The sequence below is a fragment of the Gymnogyps californianus genome, chromosome 1 (genome assembly GCF_018139145.2).
Source record: "Gymnogyps californianus isolate 813 chromosome 1, ASM1813914v2, whole genome shotgun sequence".
NCBI classification, from domain to species: Eukaryota; Metazoa; Chordata; class Aves; order Accipitriformes; family Cathartidae; genus Gymnogyps; species Gymnogyps californianus.
Genome location: NC_059471.1, coordinates 69,433,441 through 69,460,842, shown reverse-complemented (window position 1 = coordinate 69,460,842; position 27,402 = coordinate 69,433,441). Strand labels below are relative to the sequence as shown.

Genomic DNA, 27,402 nt, shown 5'->3' with positions numbered 1-27,402 from the left:
ACCTCACTCTGAAGCTAGGATGTTTTATTCTCCTATGTGTGAATATGTGCTATGAAGTTTTTCTAATTGATTTGCTTTGCCCATTCCATTTGATGTATCATTTTTCACAATATTTCATAATTTGTGCTCATTTCTAATGAACAGAGTCGTTAGGACAGGCATGTCTAAGTACAACTGACAGCTAACATTAGGTGCCAGATGCAGTTTATAAAGCTATGTAGAACTGCAGAGAACAGTTTAAATAAATTAGCACCTGTACATTAGTCTCACTCGCTGGTAATTTATAAGCGAATCAGTAGAGATGACATTTAGGTAAGTCATTGATCAAGTTAACAGCTGCATACCCACTGCCCAGCTGGGATACCTAATTAATAGAGATTGCAGTCCTGACCTAGTGCTTTTCCCTGGTTGAGTCTGTAATCCTTTTATTTTGTGATTTAACTTTAACTTATGGTTGTAGTAAACAGCCCACCTTCATTTTCCACTGTCAGTTCTGTGATATTCCACTTTAAAGCCTAGAAATCTAAGTAAGATTAATACAAGAAACTTGTCTTAATCTTCATGACCTATTTATATGCCAGTATTTTTATTATGCATTTTTATGCAGTCACTAAATGCTCTCCCAGATATGAGCTCATCGTAAAGCAATACTCTTGCCCCATAAGAGTTAGTAAAACTCAAAAGCTAGAGATCTACGTTGATTTTCTCTTGTTGTCTGCCTTATGAACTAATAGATTGTTGTCAAGCAGATGGAGTAATTTGAATCTAAAATACACGTTTGTCTTCACTAGCATATACACTGTTGCAAAAGTACCAGTAAGGTTGTTAACTATGAAAATGTTAAACGTGGAAAAACTTCATTCTTCATAGTGTATAGTTTCTTTCAATGAATTAAGACTTCTTTAATGAAAAATAGGTTGTATTCATTTGCTTTTAAAAGTGGCTCAGCACATCTGATTTCTAAATAACATTCAAATTTTAGCAATGCAAAGTGTTAGAAATGAGTGAATATTGGCATATGTGAAATATCAGAAACATTATTCAGAAGAAAATGCATTTCTGAACTTTCTGTTGTCTGCAAGAAGAGTGTGTTGTCCAGCATCGTCGTTACAAGAAATACTGAATTTTGTATTTTTTTAAATAGTTAAAGCTAGAATGCTTTTTTCAACTTTTTTTTTCAGTGGAGCCAAACTCTGCATCAGTGTTTTCTTACTTCTGCATCAGTCCATCTGAACTGATGACTGCTGTATTTTTTTTCCCACTCTTTTTAATACTGTTCAGTGTTTTGAAAAGTTGAAACAAAGATAGAAATAATGACTGTTTCTTTCAACAGGTTTTTGGCTGTTTTTTTTGCTCTGCAAGCTCTGGACAAGACATTAATTTTTGTTTTGAAAATGATCAGTTAGTATAAAAATAATATTAAAAGAAGGTGGTTTTTTTCATATAAAGCTAGTGGGTTGTTTGGTTTTTTTTTTCCCCAAGTAATGGGGTTAAAATGATATATCACTGTGAACTTGAAATTTCTTTCTGTCCAAGCTAGAATTCAGCTTTAGATAAACAGTGACAAATGATTGGGGTGGTTTCAATAAATTTTAGTAGTTAGTTGTTAGAGGAGGATTTTGTTTTACAAGGTAAACTTAGGTATGTCACTGATTTTTTTTTTATTTTTTTTTTTGTGTTAACGTTTTCTGTTTTGTTAAAAAACTATTTCAGAGTTAACATTTCACATCCAGTTCTTGTTTCATTCATTCCTGGTTCTACCCCAAGTATTCTGGATTTTGGATGCTGAAAACTTTTACAGAATACTGCTAGTGTGGTTAGAAGGAAAAACATTTGTTCCAGCAAACATCTCAGTCTGAGAAATGCTGAAGTACAGTGGCTAAATAATGTGATTCAAGAGGCAAGGTTTAAGAAGGGAAGTGGCTCTCGTGATCAAGTTGAGGAGCAGAAGCAGCTGAAACAGCTAGCACTCAGGCATTTCATTAAAACATTACGGCATAAAGTGTCACTTCTCACCTCAGTGTTTTGATGATTAAAGTTTCATGTATATTTAAAAAGGAATGAGCTGGATTCTTGAGCCCTCTGCCAAAAAGGATGCTGCTGCAAGGGAACCCCAGGTGGAGGTTTTTTGATTCCTGCCCCCCCACACCCCTTCTTCTTTCCTTGTTTTCTACAAAATACCTTTCCTCACTGGGTGTTACTTAGATAACTATCTTTGCACATGATTTGAGCAATGAAAATTAGTGGAATGTTTTGTGTTTGAGCTGTAGATTCAACAAAAGTGCGGGAAGACACTTGGGCAAGATCAATTTGCCCTTCCAAACCTCTCCTACTTACAGCGAGTTATTTAAGGACTGAACTGTCTCAGTCTGCTTCCCCTGTCCCAGTATGACTCAGTCAATTCTATTTGAATTAAAGTATTGAATTCTTAATTTCTCAAGACATTTAAAAAAAAAAAAAAGTAAACCTTACTGACCCAGCTGAACTTGTTTGATTCAGAGTTAGTCTCTGATGTTTGAGAAAGTGAGTGAACAAAACTTCTTGGCTTGCAGATAGGAAGGGAAGGAGGATCAGAAGTCAGCATGTGCAACATGCACAATGAAGAGGTAAAATGAGGGTGTGGCAGGTATACTGAATTTGCACAACATGCCACATGCAGTGCTGGACAGATTATTTAATGAATTGGTTTGCATGTTTGAAGGACTGCCAGATATGACTTTTTTTTTAATAGGGAAGGAAGCTTGTTCTCATTATTCCAACTGGCTTGAATTCAAACTTACAGCTGCAAGTGAAAGACATTGTGGTCCTGTGAGCAGTATGTGGAATCATCTGCTCCCTCAACAAGTGATGATATAAGAGGATTCCTCTTAGTTCGTTACAGGAATGTTGAGTTTACCAGCGCAGTTTAAGAAATGTCTGATGTAAACCATCTTGTTACTAGCATGTATTCATTATGATCTGCTATTTTTAAAGGTGTGACTACTGGGTATTTTTTTTTCCTGCATGGATCAACAGTAGAGTTTAAAAACAAACACTTTCAGATCCTGAAAGGAAATGGCTAAAATTTTTTTTAGTAACTCATAGCAGAAGCAGGCTGTACCCATTCCACCTTTTTCCAGTAGTTTGTGTAATTATTTTTGGAAAGACCATTGTGTTACTAGGTACCAGGATTTTTAATTGTGTTTCTGCTGAAAATAATTATGGATGTTTCTTTTTTAGAAAGCTGTGTTTTATTTCCGAAGACAATGGCAACAGTGTGATTTAACAAATAGAATTGTGAAATGGCAGCCAAGAACCTGTGGAGGCTAGAGTGGGGTGAATGAATCTTGTATAGCTGAAATGATGGCCTGAAGAAAGTAGTTCTTGGTCATATTCAGCACAACATTTCCTTTCTCATCTAGAGTTCAAGTCAAATTAAGCACTAGAAAAGGATATGGGCCATGACCCTTAAGCTGAAAACCACTCCTGGAACGGAAAACTGCAGTTAAATCTAAGAGGTTTCTTGGGAACTTTACTGCTAGCATTTAAACCTTGGTTATTAAGTTTTAAGAGGGACGTTCACCTGCTTTTTCTATGTTCAGGAAAATGCAGAATATGCAGTTAATTCTCTACAGGATTTTGACTTGAGACATGGAGATTCCTGAAAGGAAGCCTGTGTCCCAAATCTGAAGACATTGTCAAAAGATTTCAGGAAAATATTTCATGGTTATTTATGTGCTCCAGCTGCAGTTCGGAGAGACTAATTCTGATGTCATTCCTAAGGTTGATCCATCATCTTGTTTTATTGCTAGTACATATGAGTGTTGAGAATTACAGTTTTTCAGAAATACTCCTTTTCTACAAAACTGAAACATTTGCATAGACAAAATCAGCTTCTATAAATGAAGTTTCCGAGAGGCAGACTGACTTGCTGTGTAGTTGCTAAAAGTACAGTCTGAGGACACAGCTATTTAGAATTAAGGAGAAACTTCTGAATAAAGTTGAACTGGAGTCTGTCGCATCCCAGGATAGTTCCTACTGGGATGTAAAGACAAATGCCCCATCCTTGATTACATTTCCATAAAAAGGGAGAAGGCAGGAAGACTCTATTTCTTTCCATTTTGGAACAACAAAAAAGCAAACTTATAAAGTGAACTTTTATTCTTTGGGTAGTTGTTGTGTGGAGAGCTGAAAGTAGATGTTAGGATTTCTTAATGCAGGGGTTTTTTTATGCTTTAGCATGACAGACATGAGTGTACACTCAAGCAATATAAAATAAACTTTCTAGAAGTAGAAGGTCTCAGATGGCAGCCAGTCTCTTCATTATAAATGTTAAATTGTTATATTTGGCATTTATTAAGGTGTCATAGTTACAGTAACTGTTTTGACTGAGATTCTGGAAATGCTTGTATAAAGACTACGTCTTAAGTACACACACAGTCAGTCTCAGTATCCTGTAATAAATTGTTTTAATATATTATATAAGGTGTTTGTTTAACATCATTTGGCTCACAGCAGATTTCTATTGTCATCATAATTAATCCCCATTTGTTCATAAATAGGTGTTCACCTACTGTGTGTATGCATAAAATGCCCATTGACTAACAAATGGGAATACAGTAGTCACTAAGAGAAACAAAATTACCATTTCATAAAATCAAGTTAAGCCTTCTGTTTGCTTCAGAATTCTCAAAATTTCTGTTCAGAATGCCAGTAGGGGATTAATGAAAGTAATAGGTTAGGTCTTTTTACACTCCATGCATATTAAATCGGTTGAAGCATTGACAAACCACTCCATGTCCATGGAAAAAATTATCAGCAAGTAATAGCCCTAAGGTAGCCTAACCAACAAAGAACCATTCTTCTTAAGAGAAGATTTTAAACTCTGATTTTATTGTAATTCTACTTTTCCATACTGTCTAATGGAAATATAAATGAGACCACTGCCAGAGGGGTTTATTCGGTTAGTCCATGTCATGGTAAAAGCACAAGATTTCTATCTTAAGCTCTACTACCCACTGTCTGAAGTTGGCTGCACTTGCCAGACCCCTACATCTGGAGGTTTTTGATGGCTAAGTTTTTCTGTTTTGTTTTTAAAAACAAATGGGAATAAACAGCTCTCATAAATACATATTTTTGTTAAATTATGTTTTAGTTACATTGAAGAGGGAGAGTAAGATGATGTTGAACAGAAATGCGTGTCATTGGGCTTAACCTTGTAAGGTGCTTTGCCTTACGTTTTGCCAGAATGATTTGGAATATTGGTATACCTACTTTATTTGTTGGAGGCAAATAATACTAACTTTATACATCACATGAATAGTGGTAGATATTGGTTAAATAAAAGCAAATGATGCACCTTGTACTTAGTGAAAACAGTGGTAAACAATGTGTGTAATGAATGTCATACGTTTTTCTAAATTGTTCTAGCAAACCCTTAGGTATCTAAGGAGAAGAAAGATGGCATTTAAGAGTCTTTCTTCTCTGAGCAATTAGTTCAAGTTCAGCAAAGATTGTAGTGACTCACCGTTGTTTCCAAATGCAGCGATCAATGAAATGCTTATTTAGGCTATGTAAAATATCTTCTACTGCCACAACAAACGTTGCTTTTAGACTTGAGGAAACTGCATCTGTAGAAACTGGGATTCTAAATGTGTAAAACTTTGCTTTGTCTAGTTGCTTTAAATAAAATTTCCATGCTTGGTCTGTCAGTAGGCACTGTTAACAAGCACTGATATTTTCAGAAAGATAAATTAAATGTTGTGATTTCCTCTAGAAGTCACAGCACTTGAAATTATAGGGGAAAATCACTGTGTGTAAAGGTGGTCTTTGCACTTGAGTAGTTCTGATAAGTTAGATAAATGCATACCATAAAAACTAAACTTTGCAGAAGAAAGTTCACTCATTCTGATATAGTAGAGTATATCCTTCAGAATGAGGTTTTACTTATCTTGAGGATTCCTGAGGAAATTATCTGCTTTTCTTTTCAGCACAGCACATATGCGGCACTCTTTCTTACTGATTTGGTTGCCTACTGTACAAAAGTTACGCTATTTTTCTCTACAAGAAAGTACCTAAGAAATGTTTTGATGATGCTTTTGTGGAAAAAATTACATATATGATCTCTCTTTTTGTTTTCAGAGAGCTATTGCCTATCTCTTTCCTTCTGGCTTATTTGACAAACAAGCCAGGCCCATGATGAAGGTAGGATTTTTTTGTTGCGTTTCTGAGTAACTGTAGCATGATATTTTAAGTAACTCTTTCCTTTTGCTGATATTTGTTTGTTTGTTTATTTACAGCATCCTACTGAAATTTTTCCAGAGCAGAGGAGTAAGTGTTCATAGATTTTTTTTTTTTTTGTTACTATTTCTAAGTATTAAACTTTTGCATATGTAGAATTCCTTATTTTCACAGATTTACTTTTTTCCCTGTGTTCCTAATAACTGCTAAGACATGAGCAGTAAAAGCCTGATCTGATATTCTAGTTTTTAGGATAAAAAATACTGCTGGATTCTGGAATACCAGTGGTCTTTTCAGACATCTTGTTAAATGACTATAGATAAATGTTTTTCATTGTTTAAAAATAAACAATAGGTAGGATGACGTGCAGAATCTGTTGAAGTCACAGAAAAACCTTTTGTTGAATTCAGTAGCTTTTTGTCAGAGCTGTCTATCACAGCCATAAAATATTCATTAATACTATTTTAAACCAGAATTTTTCCTGGTAACTTCGTTGTTCTAAAAGCTTAGAAATTACAGCTTTAAAATTGCCAGCTGAGAGAATAGGGAGAGTGGAAACTCTCCCAATAATGTCTCAGTTTTGACCTGAAAGTCTTAACTCTGCACTTACGTCCATACTGTTTTTGGTCTTGCTCCTGAGATACTGTATGAAGTCCCAGTTGTCAATGATATGCCAGTATGTTGGTCAGTGAGAACTCCAATGAAATCACCAAATTAATTTTACATAGAATATTTAAAAGATATGTCAAAACCTGTTGTCCACTTTTGACTTACAGTTAGTATGAACTAGTAGCGTGGGTGTGAAATTCTGCATTCACTGAGATGGACACTTCTGATTATCAGCTAAATCTTATCATTTTCCCTTCTTCTGTCCTTCCTTTTCCTGTTCCTGGAATTAGTTGATACTTGATGGTTTTGGGGTTTTGTGTGTCTTTTAGAAAGCTGTCTAATTTATCTGAAATTTTGGAATTTCAGCTTTCAAATGGTATCATGCATTATTTTCTAACTTCACAGTATTGTGAAATAAAAAGTCGAAAGTGAAAGGGTAGGAGAGAGCTAATCCTTATGCAATTTTAAAATCCAAGGGCTGTTTTGTGGCAGAACTGAGCTACTATTCTGTATGCTTTCAGGACTAAAGAATTCTTTGAAATGCTAGCTGTGTCCTGACGAGTGTAAGAACTAATTAGTATAAATGTGTATCTTTTTATTTACATCTAAAAATAACACTTTCAATAAGTATCTCTTTTAAGGCAGCTTTGTCTTGTCTATGCATTATGTCTTTGATAACTCTGAAGTACAAAAACGTAAATTTATACTTCATAATGTTTCCTGAACAGTAATTTCAACAAAATATGCTTTCACAGCTGCATACATGGAAATTCACACATTCCACTAGTAGTATGTGTGGGTAAAAGCCCCCTCTATTCCTTCTGTTCTATTAAGTTTTGCATCTTTATGTTCAACTTTTGCTGTATTATGTCTTAACATTCCAATGCAATACCTATCGTGCTTATCAGGCAGGTTCTTGGAGTCTTATCTTTGTCTATAGCTTATAGATAGCTTCATTTGAACTTCACTAGATAAAATGGCTGGGAGTTTCTCTACAGTTCAATTTGTAAAAAGCTCTCAGGTTTTTATTTTTGTCACTTTTCTTTATTTGGAAAAGATCTTTGTTATGTTATATTCACGTTTGATATTTTTTCTGAGGTTGAAATTTATTTGTCCTTAAATAACATTTTTTAATGAATAAAATAAACTGGATGTACTGAATTATATAGAACGTATCTTTTCTTGTTGAACTAATTATGTAAACTATAGCATAGGTCTTTGTAATTAAATATCCCAAACATATCAACATGAACAAGTGCTAAAATCACCCAAGTTCTGAATACAGTTGTGTTGCCCACAAGAGACAATTGTATGAATACTTAGTTTAGTTTAGACATACTAATGACAAATTTGCTCTGTTTTCCAGAGCTGTTAATCTTTCATCTTTCACAATCATTATGTAGATTTTAGTTGTCTTTTAATTTGTACTTCTTCCTATTCTAAAATGTATACTTCTATCTGTAATACCAACTGTACAGTCTTTGAAAGTTTATTTAAGATGTACATGAGGGATTCCCTCATGTTAAACGATATTTAGAAATATTATATTAAATATTTGGTTATAATTGTAGGTGGAGATTGTTTTTTAACAAGGTAGTCTAAATCATTAGATTTCCAGACAGGTTGAACACCCGTGAAATGTCTTTGTTCTCTGATATTTCGAAAGGTAATCAGTATTATGAAAGAGGTTTATAACTGCAATTAAATACAAGGTATTTTTTTAGTGAGTGTATATTGCTTTCTTGTCTAATCTTGCTTTTCATTAGAAATCCAGTGGGGAGAAGATGGCCGACCATTCCACTTTCTCTTCTATACTGGCAAGCAGTCATATTATTCAATAATGCATGTAAGTATGTTATAATCTGTAATAAATAATGTTAGCTCCCAGTCAAGTACATATTATTCTAGAGATACGTATCAGGAGCTCCTGAGTTTACTCATGTTTTCACAGTAGGCCATAATATCACCACTGAAGCTAAATGCAATATATATTTTTATGTCACAATATCCATTATTAGGGGCATTTTATGTCACATTTAAGAGAACAGACTACATAACAGTTCTTGCTTTAATTTTTGGTTTATTTTACAATTTTGGCTATGGCCTGGGTTTGAATAGTCTGAACGCTTTCTTGTAGGCTGTATCTGGTTAGTAGCATAAGGTTAGTAGTGGAGAATGCATATACAACAAAAATGGCTAGTTCTAGGAAAATTCATTGTAGAATTAAAAATAGTTTGTTTTTTTTTTTCCCCTTGAAGGGCAAAGCTATAGGAAATGTTATTTGTGCTGACATTTAGTGTGAAGAAAATTTGCATTTAAACTGCTTAATTGATTTTTCTAAGACTGTTCCATTCATGTAAACTTCAGGCTTTTTCTGATTAGTATGGTTCCAGAAGTAAAGGATCTGCATCTGTTTACCTTTATGAAAAAAGCTCTATCTAATAGAATATCACTAGACCCTGAGTCTTAACATGGATTATGAACAGACGTTTCATACCTATGACCATCAATAGCGCAAGCATTATCTAGCTCTTCAGAAGAGTTTATAGAAAGATGTGCATGTTTCTTACGTGTACTTATAGAAGACAAAAGCATTAATAATGTATGCAGAAATATTTAATTGGACAATCATGTCAGATTTTTTCCTCATTAAATAGTCTTAAAAAGTTAGTTCTATGGTTGGTCTGTTGTCAAAAAAAAAAAATTTATGTTATCAAATTCGGTGCACATCTGAATGTAGTGTTTTTATTAGAATTATCTGATATTTATTTGCGTTCTGCGTACCCAAAGGACAAAATCCCCACTTGTCAGGTACATTTATTTCTTTGGGAGAATAAAAAACACCTTCCCCCCCCCCCTTTTTTTTTTGTTGTTGACCTTGGGCAAATGAGCTTCTTGCCCTGGCAGAAATGAAATGAATGATAAATGTAGAGTGTGTCTTTGCTGAGTAATGGAGCTGCAGCGTAGGCTTTCCACAGAGGTTTTCTCCTGCACAGCCTGAGGCAGCCCGAGGACCCCTGCTGTTCATTTAAATAGGTATGTCAAATCTGCCTCGAAACGCTGCTGGTTTGATCTGTGGTAATATTTGTGAAGGTTCCATATGGACTTGAGCCCCCTGCAGTGCTAAGAAATAATGTACAACGCTTCATGGTGCAGACGCAAATTTTCTCTGAAAAGGGATGCAATGCTGCGTTTTAGCTGTCGGAGAGGATGATGGAGCTGACGCGCTAGGCCTGTCAACTTGTTACACGGATGGGTTGCACGCAGCGAGGCTGTGGAAAATCTGTGCCTTTTAACTTTTCTACTTAATCACGGTTGTAGCATTGCCTTTAGACTGTATGCTACATTAATTCTCTTCCTGCCTTCTGCCTTTCATCCCAAGTTTCACGGAAAAAAGTAAAGCATGCAGGTCTTGTAGAGGAGCCTTATCAAACAGCTGTCATCTGACAAGCCATTTGCATTTGTTTTGGCTGAAACAGAGCAACCCAAGGGCAAGATGTTTTGTTGCATTCCATCATAATGAAGAAATTACAAATTTTACAAGGAGCACAAGTTTATTTTTAGCTCTTCCTAGCAGTTAGAGTATGCAGACTTGCCTTGGAAATCTCTAAAAGAATAGTGTGCATCTTGTTTCTAACCGTGTGGCAACCACCTTCGAACAAATTGGTTTAACAAATGCATTTTTCATTAGTATAGGATACTTGAGTGTTCTTTGACTGTTTCTGAATATTTTCATTAAATAGGCTTCTATAAACCTAAATCCTTTAAGTGAGGTTTAACAGGTTTTTTTATTCAGCCAAATGGAAGCTGAAATCTGCATGAAATTCCCGACATTGTTTTAACCTCTTACTAGACTAATGTGTATTCAAGAAAATGTATTTTTTAAGTCTCAAAGCTAATTAATTTGGCTAGGGAAAAAAAAGGGTTGTATGTTAATACAGTCTAGTGTAAGTAAGCAATCCCATTTGAGGATGTCCTTTAAATTGCTACATTAAGTCTAATAAATCGGATAAACATAATATTTAGCTTAAACTTGTATGCCATTAGTTACTACATAGACTCGTGGAACTTGAATTTTATTAATTGCTAGTAATGTAACTGATCACAGCATTATTTGTTTAGTTAATGCTAATAAATAATATTATCCACTTACAATAGATAAACTGTGTATATTCACATGTATTGTAACTGCCAATATATATGTTGTTATGAATTGAATATTCAATGAACTTTCATAAAGGATATTTGCTTTATACTGCATTGTTGTCTTTGTTCTGCCTGTTGAATAAAGTTTAGCTGTAGGGAAAAGGACAATTTATTTTTCTTCTGATACACAAAAGAATGTTTGTTGCATGAAACACCATTTCACAAATATTTGATAGTATATTTGATCATCATTTAACTTAAAAGTTTTTCAGAGTAATACCATATTTTTGTAATGTGCAGAACAAGACGAAATGGTCTCTTCATACCATTCTGTCTAGCAAAATAGTAATTTTATGTAATTGTGCTTCTTGTACTTTTTTAGAAATATCAGAGGTTGTCGATCAGAGGTAAATGCTCTAACAATAGAGCATTTTAACTCTTAAAAAACCCAAAACCTAAAAAAACCCAAAGTATATGCTGAAGTCAAAACCACGTTAGAAGCAAAGCAAAATACAAACTATGATGTAAAATGTGGGCTCTGCAGCATATTTTAACCAAAACATTAAAATTAAAATTTTTTTCCCTTTAAAAAATCTGTCCTTCTAGGGTTCCATTTGCTAATTTCTTCCCTAAATTTTTTATGCAGGGTAAAATAAGAATATTATTTTTTTATTTTAAAAGAGAGCATCCTTGTAGAGATCTGAAATTTGATCTCTCTATTAGAAATGGAAGTGTTTCAGTACGTAGCCAATCTTGTAAAATCAGCAATTTTGATTGTGTAATAGCTGAGTTTACAAGACACACAGATGTGTACATTCATGAATTGGACTATTGAATCCTGAAGTGATTAGTAAAATCTTCACCTGCCAGCTTTGAAAAAGCAAGTGCGTCTTCAGAAGCTTTCTTTAGCTGTTGGGGAGTGAAGATTTGTCAGATAAATTATTGGGCATTACGTGTGATTCCTGATTTTGCAAAGGCTCATCCACATACTTTACTTCACATGTGAGTGGTTTTTTTTTAGTCTGTTGACTTCATCTCTATACAGAGATTAAATACATGCATTAATTTTTTTTAATAGTTCAGACGAAAATTTTATTTCATAAGAGATGCAAGTCCACTTTCATTGCCAGAAATATGCAGGAAATTGTATTTAGCGTTTCTCCTACACTTGGAAGTGTTTTAGAATACTACTTTTTAATGTCATTTGACTTCATCTCCTGTGTAAAGGGTTCTTTGTATGAGTGGACATGATTACTGTAGTTTAACCAGAACAGTTTAAAGAGATCATTTTAAATCTTAGAAGTGCAAATTCTTAGAACTTAAACAGGCTGTGGAGTGTTGGTGTTCTTTGGGAGTACCTAGGGAGTGTCTTCAGGAAAATCTTACTGTTCCAGCTGTTGTAAAGCCTTTGTTGTCATAACAATGAATTTCTGAGGCTAAAAACTAGTGGGTGGCAACCCATATCTCATTTTATTTGCCTGTGTTTATCAGTAGTTTCTGAATATGATGACAAAATCCTTCTTTAGGTAACATGACACAAGTTAAAGGAAAATCCTTCAGTTGCTGTTTGGAAGCAGTTCTGACTATAGTCAGTCTGTCCTAAGGTAACAACTGTGATTCCCTCCCCCTGCCCTTTTTTAAAGAACTGTGATATAGCTGTGTTTTTGTTGAGCTCCTGGTTCATATATTTTTTGCTGACCATTCCAATACATAAATGTATATGCCAGAGTGTAGTGAAGATGCTGGGTGTTTCTGAGGAGGCAAACTGGAGACTGCTTTTGCCAGGTAGGAAGGTGACACTCTATGCCTTATGCAGGCAAGAGGTACGCCGAGAGGCTAGCAGTAGAGTGACGAGCCTCCTTATACATATAGGAGTATATGTATATATTACTTATAAGACCTAGTAACCCAGTACCTATTCTCATCATCTAACACCAAAATATCTTCTTCATGCCTGGTTTGACTTCTTCCAAATGCAGAAACTCGTGGAGCTCACGGGAGTCTCTAAGCCTGTTCCAACTGAGCTCTACCCAGATAGCTGAGAGGCAGCCACAGCCCTCCTTCCCCTTCTCTTCCCTCCCTCTACATTCCAGAGCAGAAGCTTCCATACTGATTCTTTTTCATGTCTAACTACAGGTGCCTAAAAATTGCTTAGTGTCAGGCACACCTCATGCCCTCTAACCCAAACCATGTCTTGTGCTTTTAATGTATAGTCAATAATTTTTACAGCCTAATAGTCAGCTCTGACTGGAGCCGTTAAGATTATTAGAGTGATGTGACATGAATCTTGCCTAAAGTAGTGCTACCATATCTTGTTATCTTAAGAGATCTACAGATGTATTTGTGAGGTTTGGAAATATTTGAAAATATGATTTGTTGTGCTCTTTTATATGATGTTTCCTGTGTTTGAAGATAAATAGACTTTTTTAAGTTGAAAATTTTCCTAGTTCCTGTCTGACACAGTTATCTCTATCAAAAATAAAGGATTTCTGAAAGGCATACTACTATAATATGAGTTCTTACGCTGTCTCAAAGAAAAGAACAATTTTGTACTTCAGGATTTTGTACGGTGGAGTTATTCCAAAAATACGTTTGTTCCACTGTGCTGTTAAAAATGTCACCAATGACCTGCATCAAAGACTTCAGTGAATTGTCTCTATTTAAATGCTTTCAGTGCAGCTCAGATAACAATTTGTTCTTAGTTCATACACTTTAAGTACAAATATTTTTAGTATATGTGCAGGTGTATTTTTATATTAGTGGATAAATCAGCTTGAACAATAGGTGTTTATAACTAAGCAAGGGGTTTTTGTTTTTTTTAAGTGTAAACTGTTGCAGAAGTTTCATTGCATCCTGTTGCAAATCCCAGTATTATGTTAAGAACTAGTATTTCATTGGTTAATTTCTGACAATACAGAGCTGTCTCACATTTCTTCTTTTACTGTTTTTTGTAAGTAATACAAAGGAAAAAAACCCCCAACCATTGTTCCTTGTCCCCACTAATTCTTACACTGTAGTTTCTCGCTAGTATTTGCTAAGACTCATTATATTAATAAGGTATATGAAAGTGATTATAAGCTTTCTATTTTTGCTTGTTAATGGAAGTTATTTGGCATGTAAGTACTTTGTTGTAGTATAACAATCCTGTTTTGTTTCAATATAATTTATAATTATTTCTCCAAATACTCCTGTTTAACTTGTGATATGAATCACTGTTATAATTCAGAGTAGTAGATGTTATATTTTAGAACCAAATAGTCTCCAAAAGTTTCTGAACTGAAAAAAAAAATGCGAAAATACTTTATTAAAAGTGTGTTTCTTCTGTAATATTTTCAGTGTGACTTTTTGGAATATTTTTTCCTTTTGTTTTTCTGAAGTGGTAAATCACTGTCAGAGCATTGTTTGAAAACAATAGCATAGCTAAGAATTTCAAGAAAACTTTTAAAAAAATACTGAAAATTCAGAGTAAATATATCTGTAACATTTGGAAGAACAGAAATTCTGATTGTGGTAAATGTACAACTTTATGTGTGTCCCTATAGACATGCCTGTGTAAGAGTGAGTTCTGACTGATACAGACCACCAATAAAGCTGACACTCTAAATGTACAAAAATCTAACTAAGTGAAATTATTTACAATCTTAAACCTTGTTGGTATTTTGAGGAAGTCAAACTAAAATGTGGATGCACTGATGAAATTATTGTGCTGTATGTTTTGGAGTTACATCCATTATACAAATGCAGTTGCCTTTCTGTATACAGTTGAGAATTTTTTTTTCCCCCAAGCATATGTAAGAAGGCAACAAACACTGTTGAAGAAAAATAGCAGAATTCAAAATTAATTACTTTGAACTGCATATGAAAATATTGTATATGCTGTCTAAATGTTTGTTGGTCTAGATTTAACTTGCCTTTTTTTTTTTTAATTGTCAGAGCTCTACTTGTTTTCTGACTTCTGCATTTTAAGTGTTTGGAGAGTACAACCACATAAACAAGTGTTTTAAATAACAAAATTTAAATGTTAAATGGAAAAATGCTTTTAAATACTTTTTCCATATACATTTTAGGAAACATATGAAAAATTGCTGAATGTTCAGAAATATCAAGACCAACTGACAGCTCAAGAACTTCTTCCTCAGAAGGAAAAAAGGTAAGCTTCCAGTTAGAATGAATGTTGATACTAGTTTTCTTAAAATGCTTCGATATGTTGTTTTGGCACTTCTTGTAGTTCCCCACCCTACCTGCCTTTTATTCCACAAACGCATTTTCAGACTTTTTCCCTATTCCTTGTCTAATATTTGTATGGTAATTTCAGGTTGAAAAGTCTTACCTGTAGTATGTATGTGTGGAGTGCTCGCTTCTCACTGCTAGAATAGGGGAAACTCCACCTATTTCTCTTGCTCTTTAATCTCTCCCTGCTCTTTTCAATATTCTCTCCTATATAAAAGTTCTGAAGTGTGATTTGAAAATAAGTAGAGAATATCCAGGATTCTATGTTTCTGTATATGAAGTTTTCTAATTATTTCTTTATTAAAAGTTTTTGAAAAAGGAGGTAAAGGATTTCTTTGTAAGAAATCAAGGCCCTTTAAAATACCAAATAAGTTGCTTATCTGTTGGAAAAATCCTAAGGCCTAAAGCTGAGCTCTTTAATACTCTTTCATTAATTACAGTTCTTGAATATTTTTACTTACCAATATTTGACTTGAAGAGTATCAAAATACTTAATTTTACTATTTTTCTTCTAATGGCTTTGATCAGCTAAATCATCAAAAACTACAGTAATTTTAGAAAAATTTATTTGGTTGGATTTATTTAAATATCACCATTATTAGTAATTGAATTTAGTTTCTCTTCTTTTTCCTCTTTAACTTCTCTGGTATGCACAGCAAGCTCTTCAGATAGTTAGCCACTGGACAGAAAAGATACATGTCAACTAGAAGAAGCTATGAGAGATGCTACAGTTGTTAGTTTCTTAGTGCATACAGTCAGGATTGTCTTTGAAATGGGTATACGCTTTAAGAACTGTTTGCTTCTCTTAGGCTGTATTGTTGATTTTCTGTTTTGACATTTTTTGCAAGGATTTTATGATATATTAGAATATTAAATTAAGCAAGTCTTTAAAGGAAATGGATACAGCTAGGAAGTTTTGGGTTTGGCATTTACTGCTTTTCTGTATAGTTACTTTTTCACTGTCCAAGTTATTTTTATCTTTGTTCTTGCTGTGTATTTGCTAGCCAGATTTATGTGCTGTTCCAGTTGCACATCATGTTGGTTTGTCACTTCTTAATTTCAGCCATTTGTTATTTATGTTAGGAAGAGAAAGGATTAATTTGCTGAGATTATTTCAATTTCTTAAATAACAGAAGTTCATGTTTCTTCATGATATAAATAGTGTCCTATGACCCATGGAATGTTTTATCATAGATTCATGTTAGCTTCTGAGCAGACAAGAGAACAAATGAATTTAGTTTCTTGGTGTACGCTGCTGAAAAATAACCTGACTCCTTACAGAGCTCAGCCAGTGGATTTACTGATGTGAAAAATGACCTAAAGCTAGTCAGAGTTGAAAGGTCTGTTTTCCCTGTTAGGTTTGTAAAAGCTCAGAGAATTTAAAGGATTTTTGAGACTTATTTTCCACACTGAATATGGTACTTCCTTTGAGATGAGCCTGGATAATTTATCTCCGAAGTATGGGTAGAGGGTGGGTGGGAAGGGCTTTTTTTTCCCCCAGAAAATAATCTATTGTGGACACACTCTGTAATATTAACTGTAGGGTTAGGACCTGATCTTGAACTACTTTAAGTTTATAGCTTTTCACATGTAAAAAATGTCATTGACTTCACTGGAAGTAGCAATATGTAAGTGTAATTATATACTTGAGTCTGTCAGGATTGGAAGCTTTTTAAAATTACTGTTAAAACCAGTATTGTTTCTAAATAAATGTTTCTCATGCCCTGACTCAGAAAAGCATTAAAATACATACTTAAGAAGAAGTACTACTTAAAATCACCTTCAGAAGGAGTGCTTTTCTGAATCACAGCTTCCTTAATGCTGCTGAAAACATTCATTAAGGTTGTTTCTAAAAAACATGAAGAAGTAAGAAACTAGTTACAGCTTTGCCTTAAATTTACCTGATAATGTTGGCATGTATATTTACGGTGGCGTTCTGCTTAGTTGGTCACTTTGTATCATACGTATTTCACAAAGATTTATTTCAAGCATTGGTTTTTCTTTGTGTTAGCATCTCCGTATGAGGCCGTTTTCTTAGAAATTTCTGCTTTTGCTATCATCGATGCAGCTTCTGTGCTAAGCAGGTCAAGATTACACAGTAGATAAAATACAGTGTCATTGCTACATTAGCACTTTGACTATGCTTACTGCTAGTGGAGTTTTTTGTATTGATCAGAAAAGTAAAGACCAGAGGCAAAATTCTGTTACTTTAGAATTTGATTTTAACGTTCTGCCTTTGATTTTGTTCTTTGCTGCTTGTAAACCAAATTTTTCCTAGCAGCAGGCTTTTAAAACTAAGTCCTAAGTTGTGGGGAAGGTCACTTACTGTTACAATATTACTCTAGCTCAATCTTGGACTTCAGTAATATGAATAATGCATAACTGATACTCATAATTTTCATGTGGTTAATTCAGTACATGAAGTTACCATCCCTTTCAAAAGACAGATCTTTTAAAATCAACATAGATCTTCTCATGTGTACTGTAGGAATGTAATCTGTATCCATTTGTAATGGAAGATGTATTTCTGAACGAAGACTGACTGTATGTGTGGTCCTTTGTGATGTAACTCTAATTGCATGGTTAATTAAAGGGAGAATATATGTGATATTTTAAACAGAAACCTGGCTGGCAGCAGATGGCTGACTAAGATTGAATTGGAAGAAATGTTGTTAGAAAAACTGTCAGATGATGATGTAAGTAATTAATCTTTCTAATCTTAAGGAGGCTTGTGTCTTAAAAATATGGACTCTGGGTGCATTTTTGGATGCTAAAAAGGTACTATGTAGAAGCAGGTGCTCTTCAAAAGAATTTTCTTCCTTCTCATAAAGTCTATATCTGCTCACAGCACTGTCACATTCATGTTGTCTTGAAAAGTGACCTGTGTCATTTTTTTAATCTAGCACAGTACAGAACTATTAAGGGTTTTCCATTGTTACTAACATAGTTCAGTTTTTCTCCTGGCAACATTGTGAGGCCTAGAGCACTTGTTCCTTGCCATCTAATTATGTAGTCAGGAATGGACTATAGTAACACTTTGTAGTAGAAATAAGTAGTCATTTATTCTAGTTACAGATGAAAACTGGACAGGACTAGAACCTCTGTTGCTTATTGTAGAGAAGGGGTAAATGTTCAAGATGGGAAACACGATGGATTTCTGTAATGGTAAACCTGCACAGATTTTTGGATTATTTAATCTTAAAGAGATTATAATGATAGAAAAATCATAGAGAAGGCTGATCAGAAATAAGGAGTCCTTTTTCTTAGCGACTGGCTACAGAATCAAATATCAGAAACAAGATACAAAGCTACATAGATCTGTGGTCTGATACAGATATCTCTTGTTATATTCTCCTTGATATGAATATGGTGGGAGAGAGGAGGATTTTGCAGTTTCCCCAGTATCTGCAAACTGTATCACTGTCTAGATTTGGAGTCCTTCTTTACATATATCTGTGGGAATAACACTATTCAGCCTGATAGTTGTACACTTTCTTCTCACTCAGAGCTTTTTTCCTACAGTCCCTTAAATAGCATTAGATTTTCTAATAGCAGGTTCAGTCTATGTGGCCAGCTTCAGTTTTCTTTTGGAAGTTTAAGTTTGAATATGATAGTACCAGAGAATATAACACTATTTGTCTGAGCATCCCAAGTATTTTCTCACCTAGAAACAGTGTTCTTCAATCTCTTCTGTCGTGTGGACAGCGTCATTACAAAAATAACATAGCAGCAGCAAACATGCCCTTTGCTCACTTGTCATCTAAAACAGGTAACATGTGATGGCTTCCTTGTCCATGGGCGATGTGAAAAGGTCTCGAGCGGATTGTGGTCCGTAAGCATAAGTTAGAAATCGTTGTTGTAAGTTCTCCATCCTGGTATACCCAGGAGACTTCCTTTATCTTGCTCACAGTAGAAGCAGTTATGACTTCAGTGTTTTCAGTAGCTCCTGCATTTGGAATGGCTGTTTTTCCTCTGAGTGCCAGGAACTGGTCTAGTTGTACAGCCAGTTTGGTGTTCTTCACTGCTTGGTTTTTATACACTCTACATCTGTAAAAGTAGACTGCAGTAAACTAAAAAAAGAAAGAACCAAACCCCAAAACCTTTTACATACTGGCCTCTCGTATGTAAAACTACAAAGCCTCAGCCTATAGGAACAAATGTTGTTTAAATGGATTTGAAATGTCTCGATATGAGCTACCAGTCTTACCTGTTCAAATTCTTATATTTTGCCATTGCAGCAAAATTTTCTGTGGTGTTTGCATTATTAAACAAAATCAGAGCTATGGATATTTTTTTCCTTTACACTCTGCAAGTGAAAACTGATGAAGCTTTCTTCCATCTGTAGCCTCTATAATTTTTTAATTTTTGTATTTTTATTTCTGCTCTTCAGAGGCTTTACTGCACATCTGTGTCATGTCATTAGACAGAAGAAGCTTTCTAAGTGATGTCAGAGTTCCAGGGGCTATTGCTAGGTTACAAGAAAAGTATTAATTTTGTGCAGAAGACTCTGGTAACAGAGAGAAGAAAAAATACTTTTAATAACAGCTTGTAAGTAAAGGAAATTTCAAAAATAAGGTTATGATATCTATATGGAAAATCCATTTTAGATGATAGCATACCTTTATATACAGTGCCCAGCTGTCTAGTGCTCCTGCCAGTAACACTTCATAACAGGACATCCCAGCTTTTAGCACAAATGGGTTAACACAGTGGTGTTTACTCTTTAATCACATGTTGAAGAACTTTGGAGGGGGGTGTAAGGGGGAAGGAGAACCACACAGTAGCAATGGATAATTTATTTCAAGAGGTTGCCCTTTAAGTCAAGTATCTCTTGAATTTTTAAATAGCTTGATTGTTCGGTTTTAAAGGAAATCATAAACATTAAAGTAACTCAGCTTGAACAGCCGAAGATAGATAGATAGATAGGTATTTCCTGTATATATTATGAAATATAATCATTTAAGAGGTTCAGTTTAGTGAAGTAAAATTGTTTCCAAGTCAATGAACATGCTGACTTACTGAAAATGAGGTGAAAATCTTTTCCTTTTGCCATTTTAATAAAACAATAATAAAAGAATGAAGACTCCCCTCAATGTTTTCTTTTTAAAAGTGAGATGAACTTCATTCTAATACAATAATCCTGTATTACAAAGGGGTTGGTTATGCTTTGAATTAAAGTTTCATTGTTGCCTGAAGAAAGAACTAGGTATCTTTAGTCACACAGAAAATGATGCATCTGCATGCTGTTCTTAAATCAGCATGTAGGTGCAAAAGTGTCATCTTGTCAGAAATCATCAATAAAAGTGAAGTAGGAAAGATCAATTGTATAAAAATAGAAAGTTTTAGCAAATGCAATTACACTTGCATCCTTTAACAAAGTCTTGTTGTCTACAGTATTCAAGATTTATTCAACTCTTACAAAAATTGGTGACGTTGCCATGTAGTGACATCGAGGAGAAGTATATACAAAAGTTTTCCAAAGAAGTTCCTGCGCAGTTACAAAAGGTAGTTATTGAGCCCTTGAAGTATGATGAGCGAGGAGTGGCCTTCAGCACCGGTGAAGGTAATAATTTCAAGTTGGTTGGTAATGATGCAGAACTTTTTCCTCTTCACACTATAGTATGTACAACACTGCTGAATGTGTCACTACTTCATTTTATATCCTTACGTGTATATTGCATGTATAATTGTTAATTATGTTATGGCATACTAAGTTATGACGTGGCCTGGTAACGAAGTGGAAGTTTTTGGCACAGAGTCTATCAACTGTTGTTTTTATCTGTATTTCTATCGAGTAGTACCTCTGTAGAGAGGACTTTGTTGTGCTACATGTTGTAGGATACAAAAGGACTTTCATTGCTGGCAAGAGTTGACTGTTGAACATAAAGAGCGGGGGACTGGGGGAGCACAAACACGTACGGAGAATTCCACGGATGTAACAGTATTGTTGCTTAGTATAAAAGTGGCATGCTTAGACCACTAAGTAACCTTTATCATGACTTTTGGAGGCAGTCCAGCAAAGGAGAGTTTTGAAGATGCAAAGAATAAATAGCAACGCACTTGGATATTTACAAACAGCCTAGGAAAATGCAAAGAGGGAATTTCTAAATTTTTTAAACAAGTGGATGAACCACAGCTAGCATTATGGGACAGAGATGGGAATTAGTCATTGGTACTGAGACAGAGGGCGATGTTAGAGAAAAGCCATGAAGGTCTCTGTATCTTCTAAACACAGGCTGCTTACATTTTCAGTGGAGGGACACATAGTGGAAGAATGATATGATGTATGTTATGAGTGATTGCCTAGAAAAAATAATGTAGCAACAACATGTATAGGAAAGTCTGATGACTCTCTGGACAAAGCATATGCGCACGCACACACTTTATGCTGTACATTTAAGAGGAATCTTAGTCAGAGATGATGTGTATTCTTAAGCAGCAGGCAGCAGATGATAATAAGAACAATGGTCACAGAGATTCTGAAGGGCTAAATAGCTAGAGAGCTTTTGTTCTAGCAGGGTTGGCTTCAAGATGACGTGACAACAAGGAGATGTGAGAGCGCCAAACTGGGATTTAATCCACACTGGTTTTCAGTAGTGTCTTCAGAACAGTAGTTATTGAAGTTTGATAAACATGCAACCCATGTTATTTAAGAAAAGCCATCAGATTTACTAAGTTCAAGAACAGTCTTGTTTGTGTCCCATCACACCACTAAATTAACGAAAGGCTCATGGGTCGAGATAAGGACAGGGAGATCACTCAGCAATTCCTGTCACGGGCAAAGCAGGCTCAACGTGGGGAAAAAAAATTAATTTATTACCAGTCAAATCAGAGTAGGATAATGAGAAATAAAACCAAATCTTAAAACACCTTCCCCCCACCGCTCCCTTCTTCCCGGGCTTAACTTTACTCCTGAATTTTCTACCTCCTCCACCCAGTGGCGCAGGGAATGGGGGTTGCGGTCAGTTCATCACACGTTGTTTCTGCCACTCCTTCCTCCTCAGGGGGAGGACTCCTCACACTCTTCCCCTGCTCCAGCGTGGGGTCCCTCCCATGGGAGACAGTCCTCCATGAACTTCTCCAATGTGAGTCCTTCCCATGGGCTACAGTTCTTCGTGAACTGCTCTAGCGTGGGTCCCTTCCACAGGGTGCAGTCCTTCAGGAACAGACTGCTCCAGCGTGGGTCCCCCACGGGGTCACAAGCCCTGCCAGCAAACCTGCTCCAGCGTGGGCTCCTCTCTCCATGGGTCCACAGGTCCTGCCAGGAGCCTGCTTCAGTGTGGGCTCTCCATGGGGTCACAGCCTCCTTTGGGCATCCACCTGCTCCAGCGTGGGGTCCTCCACGGGCTGCAGGTGGATATCTGCTCCACTGTGGACCTCCATGGGCTGCAGGGGGACAGCCTGCCTCACCATGGTCTTCACCACCATGAGCTGCAAGGGAATCTCTGCTCTGGTGCCAGGAGCACCTCCTGCCCCTCCTTCTTCACTGACCTTGGTGTCTGCAGAGTTGTTTCTCTCACATATTCTCACTCCTCTCTCTGGCTGCAATTGCTGTTGTGCAGCAACTTTTTCCCCATCTTAACTATGTTATCCCAGAGGCGCTACCACCATCGCTGATGGGCTCGGCCTTGGCCAGCAGCAGGTCTGACTTGGAGTCGGCTGGCATTGGCTTTATCGGACATGGGGAAAGCTTATGGCAGCTTCTCACAGAAGCCACCGCTGTAGCCCCCCAGCTACCAAAACCTTGCCACGCAAACCCAATACCCATTACCCAAATGTCTAATTTGTTTCATAATTCCTTTATCAGAATGATTGCTTCCTTTGTGCTACAGAAGATTGGTCTTAGGCTTTAGCACAGAGAGTTTGTCATGGTTTAACTTGAAGGTAATGCACTTAGAACTAACTGTAAGTAGTAATTTCTGAGGAAACTATGCTAAATGATGCATAGGTATTGCTTATACTGGTATAACTAAAGTGTTAACCTTTTCCATGTGAATATTCTTAAACTTCTGTACCTTTGTATGATTTTATAAAGTATTTTAATATTACTAGAAATTGTACTTCTGGTAAATGTAGGAGTTCAACAAACTGTTTATTTTCACATACTGTGACATCACCAGGTCAAGAAAGTGTCCTGATCTACTGAAGTTATGGGAGGTAGAGTGTTACCTCTACCTGCTCCCAACACATACTTCCCCCCCTTAATAGACATTGATTAAAATATATTGAAAGCTAGTTGTTCATTGTTTGTATTGATTTCCTTTTGTAATTTTTTTTTTGTTACCCCAGCCTCCAAAAAGAAACAGCTGGTACTATATGAAAGTATTGAGATTTGCTTAACTTGGGCACTTGAAGTTCTGTAGAATGTTGAAGCCTCATAACAGATTGGTTTTAATTCCTTTAAGGTACAAGAAAAACCGCAAGAGCTACTGCAGTAGTTTATGACAATGGGACTGGAAAAATTACGGTGAATGGAATAGACATTTTACATTACTTCCCAGTGCTGCAGGACAGGTGAGAACACTATGAAATGCTGTATTCTTACTGTACTTAAATTATTCCAGCAAAAGTCATGCCATGCAATTATATTTTAGTGCTATGTTCCACAGAGTTGATGCTATGTTCTTGTTTCTGTATAACCATCTGTTTTATGAAAATTGGTCTTGCTTTTCCTCCTAGTTTTCAGGAGTCAGTAGTATAAGAACTGATAGGTAACCCTTGCTCTGTGTTTCTTGTCTCTCCCTTTCTGAAGGGGTGCAGAAACCAAGAGCACAGACTATTTGGATAGTTCAAATTTTGGTCCCATTAGAAAGGGCTTGCAGTTTATTTTAAAAAGAAATAAACAGTGTCTTTAAGTGTTTGCTGAGAGATTTGCAAATTGTATGCATGTGTAATTACTCTGGCATACAGTAACATAGTGGAAGCAAACAAGGTGAGACACTTCATGTGAAGCTTCAGATTTTGGAGGATGTGCACAGTCTGATATGGAAGACTGCTCATAAGGCTGACATAAGATTTCTATCCTTTATGTGATTTTTACTTTATATTGTGGTCTGAGCTCAAGATAAGTGTGAGAGATTGCTCGGTTTGAATATCCAGAGCTGATGGATCTTGGCATCTGTAGATAATTAGTGAAACACAAGTAATTGTAAAACTGAACTTAGAATACTTACCACTGGCAATTTGAATATGCTCCTAGCTGCTAATTTCCCATTGATTTAGTTGATATCAGTAGGAAATTAGAGATATGAATGCCATTCTGGATCTCTGCCTGAGAGTTAACTATGTTTTTGTATATACTATGATAAGAAATGTACATAACATGTAAATTTATATACATGCATATATTTCATTTTTATTATTATGATTATTATTTTTTGTTTTTAGAGAACAGTTGTTGTTCCCTTTCCAGTTTCTTGGCAGAGTTGGAAAACATGATACGGTTTGCACAGTCTCTGGTGGAGGAAGATCCGCACAGGCTGGAGCAATACGTTTAGCCTCTGCAAAAGCCTTAAGGAGTTTCGTGACAGAAAAAGAGGTGGAATTCATGAGGCAAGGTAGGAATTGAAATTATTTCAATGTTTCTTAATGTGTTGCTGGTAATTAACGGAGTTAGTAAAAGGATCATTTAAGGATCAGATAGTGCGAATTTGAGTAAATAATCCCAGTGAAACCTTGTATATTGTATGAAAGGGATCTGTATTTGTTTATAAATTGTTTTCACTTGTTTCCTACCATCCTTTGTGTACATTTTGGATGACATCTTGAGCATTTTTCCATCTGTTCATGACCTCTCTTAGGTCTATTAACCAGCTTATACTGCCTCAACATAGAATCGCAAAACATGAATGTGTATTCACTAACAAATCTGGTTCGGGCATTAGTGAGCTGTAAGGTACTAAGATTGTATTTTGTTTTACTTGGTTAGTCGCATCTTGTTCATGTTTAAAAAAGTTTTATTCTCGAACATAAACACTAGAGGGTTAGCTTTGAAGGGATAGTAATGAGCATAAACATATTACATGCAACTAGCCAGACTGAAGGAGCTTCTTTCCTCTCTTGCTTTATTTAGAGTTTACAAATTACCTAGGATAAGACAGAACTTATTTCGATAACTGCACTATTTGATACTTCGTAGTGATTAGATGCCATACTGTTTCAGCAAATGCAGAATTATGAATAGTGAGCTTTTAACTATGCTCTTTCTGGTCTAGTAGGAAGAATACCTGCATGTATTACTGGCAGAACAGCTACGATTTTTTTCACTCTGTTGCCATCCATGGAAGTAAAGCTATCTTCATGCTAGTATCTTTGCAACAAGTTTCTTTGATTATGGCTTTTCAGTACTGACAAGTATGACTTGCTAGGAATACCCCTGTAAACTGACATTGTAATGAGTTGGGTGTCTGTAATGAGATCAGCATAATTCTGAACGTGTTTTGGACATTGCCAAATATACTTTGGAAACACTAGGTGTACTTTAAAGCAGTGGTCTCTAAAGTGGGTGTGTGCACTCTGGTGTTGTGCAAGATGATCCATTGGGGTGCAGGAAGAAAATCTTAGAATTTCAGTAGTGTATATGATTTATAAATGAATAAATACAGACACATTGGAGGTGCAGGTTCAAAAATACTTTACTGATAGGAGTGCACGATCAAAGTTTGGAGACCACTGCTCTACAAGCTTAAGCAATACAGATATAAAACAATGTGGGATTTTTTGTGGTTTTCAAGTAAAACGTGAGTAAAATTCAGTTATTAAAGAAAAGTTAAAATGTTAGAGGATCTGATGAAATTCCTTTTAGTGTGTTTTATACTGAACCCTTATCCTTCTAGATGTTACAATTCATATGCAAAGTTATTGGCTGCCTTGAATCCCCCACATGTAGTATATCTGTGATATTAGCTAATAACAGTAAACAAATGGGTGCTTTTCTGTGTTTTGTAGCTGGACTACTAACACTTGACCCACGTGTGAAGGAACGAAAAAAGCCTGGTCAAGAGGGAGCCAGACGGAAATTCACCTGGAAAAAGCGATAAGTCTGAGAATTTAAAGAACGACAGAATGCTACCAGAATTTCAGAACATACTGATGTATTATGTAAAACTGTTGTATAAATATATTTAGTAATAAAGACTTTTTCCATTTTAACTACTACGTTTTATCTGTTTAAAAAGCAGCAAACAACTTTCTTTAAATTTATTTAAAATTGTGGAAAATTGTGCTGTGATTTGCCTAAATGGTAAATCTAAAATAGTAGCTTGAGTGCTTTGTATCTTAGCTCCACTGAAGTCAATAACGATTTATGAAACTGTTGGTGGATTATAACTTCTAAAAATCAGTCTATTAGTTTAGTGACTTGACTACCTAAATTCTGGAATTAGGCAGCTCCTAACCAGCTATTTGGACAACTTTGACATGCCTCCCTTTCTGCCTCACAGGTATCTGAGGATAAGTGACAACTTCCCACCTAAGCTATGGTGGAGTTGAGAAACTAGTGAGAATGGTACTGACAATTGAGGGGATGTTGAGAGAAGAACAGTCACAGAGGATAACCTTTGCCTGTGGAATCAGTTGTCTCCAGGATGCCTCCCTAGGTTAAGTAGGGAGTGATTCAGAGCAAGTACCTAAATTTAGGTGCTCTGAATCACCCTCTGGAGGAGTCAGTTTTTCTCTTCTTCCCCAAATGCAGAAAGAGCTGGGGGGATTAGGCTGAAGTTAATCTTTTAGAATACACTTCTCCACCCCGTAAATCTCAAGGGGCCTGATCAAGGAGGCGTGTTCCAAATATGGCTAATGCACAAAGATAGCATTGGACTCTTTGCCAAATACAATCATAACTTTTCTTTTTTAAAATCAGAAGCAGGAGGTGATGACAGTGCTGCCCACCTCCTGTCTATAATTGTAGCCTTCCAAAATAGATAAGTGGTTACAGCACTCACCCAAAAGCTCAAGGTTTTGGTTTATTGCCAGCTTCCTTCCTGGGACAGAGGTCAAATACATGGAAAAGCATATCCTTCATCTTTCCCGTAGGAACTGGGCTACAGCAAAAAAGAGTATAAGGTTCATCTCACCAGGAGAAAGCAGAAAAAAAAAATTCAACTCAATAGTTTTAACAACAGGGCACCTTCCAACTTTCTTTTGATTTAGAAGACTTCAGTACTTGGAATTCTTCCTCCCCAGCCAGATTTTCTAAGT

At 35.8% G+C, this 27,402-nt stretch overlaps 1 protein-coding gene across 1 annotated transcript in view; it reads left to right on the top strand.

Moving 5' to 3' along the window:
- MRPS9 (mitochondrial ribosomal protein S9) overlaps positions 1-26,355 on the top strand; it is a 36,443-nt gene extending 10,088 nt beyond the window's left edge. Inside the window, exons 3-11 of the mRNA XM_050911316.1 lie at positions 6,121-6,183; positions 6,279-6,309; positions 8,595-8,674; positions 15,042-15,124; positions 17,825-17,900; positions 20,599-20,767; positions 23,610-23,718; positions 24,592-24,761; positions 26,152-26,355. Of these exons, the coding sequence (XP_050767273.1) occupies positions 6,121-6,183; positions 6,279-6,309; positions 8,595-8,674; positions 15,042-15,124; positions 17,825-17,900; positions 20,599-20,767; positions 23,610-23,718; positions 24,592-24,761; positions 26,152-26,243 (873 nt within the window). The 3' untranslated portion in view covers positions 26,244-26,355. The remainder of the gene's footprint in view (positions 1-6,120; positions 6,184-6,278; positions 6,310-8,594; positions 8,675-15,041; positions 15,125-17,824; positions 17,901-20,598; positions 20,768-23,609; positions 23,719-24,591; positions 24,762-26,151) is intronic.
- Positions 26,356-27,402: the final 1,047 nt, after the last annotated feature.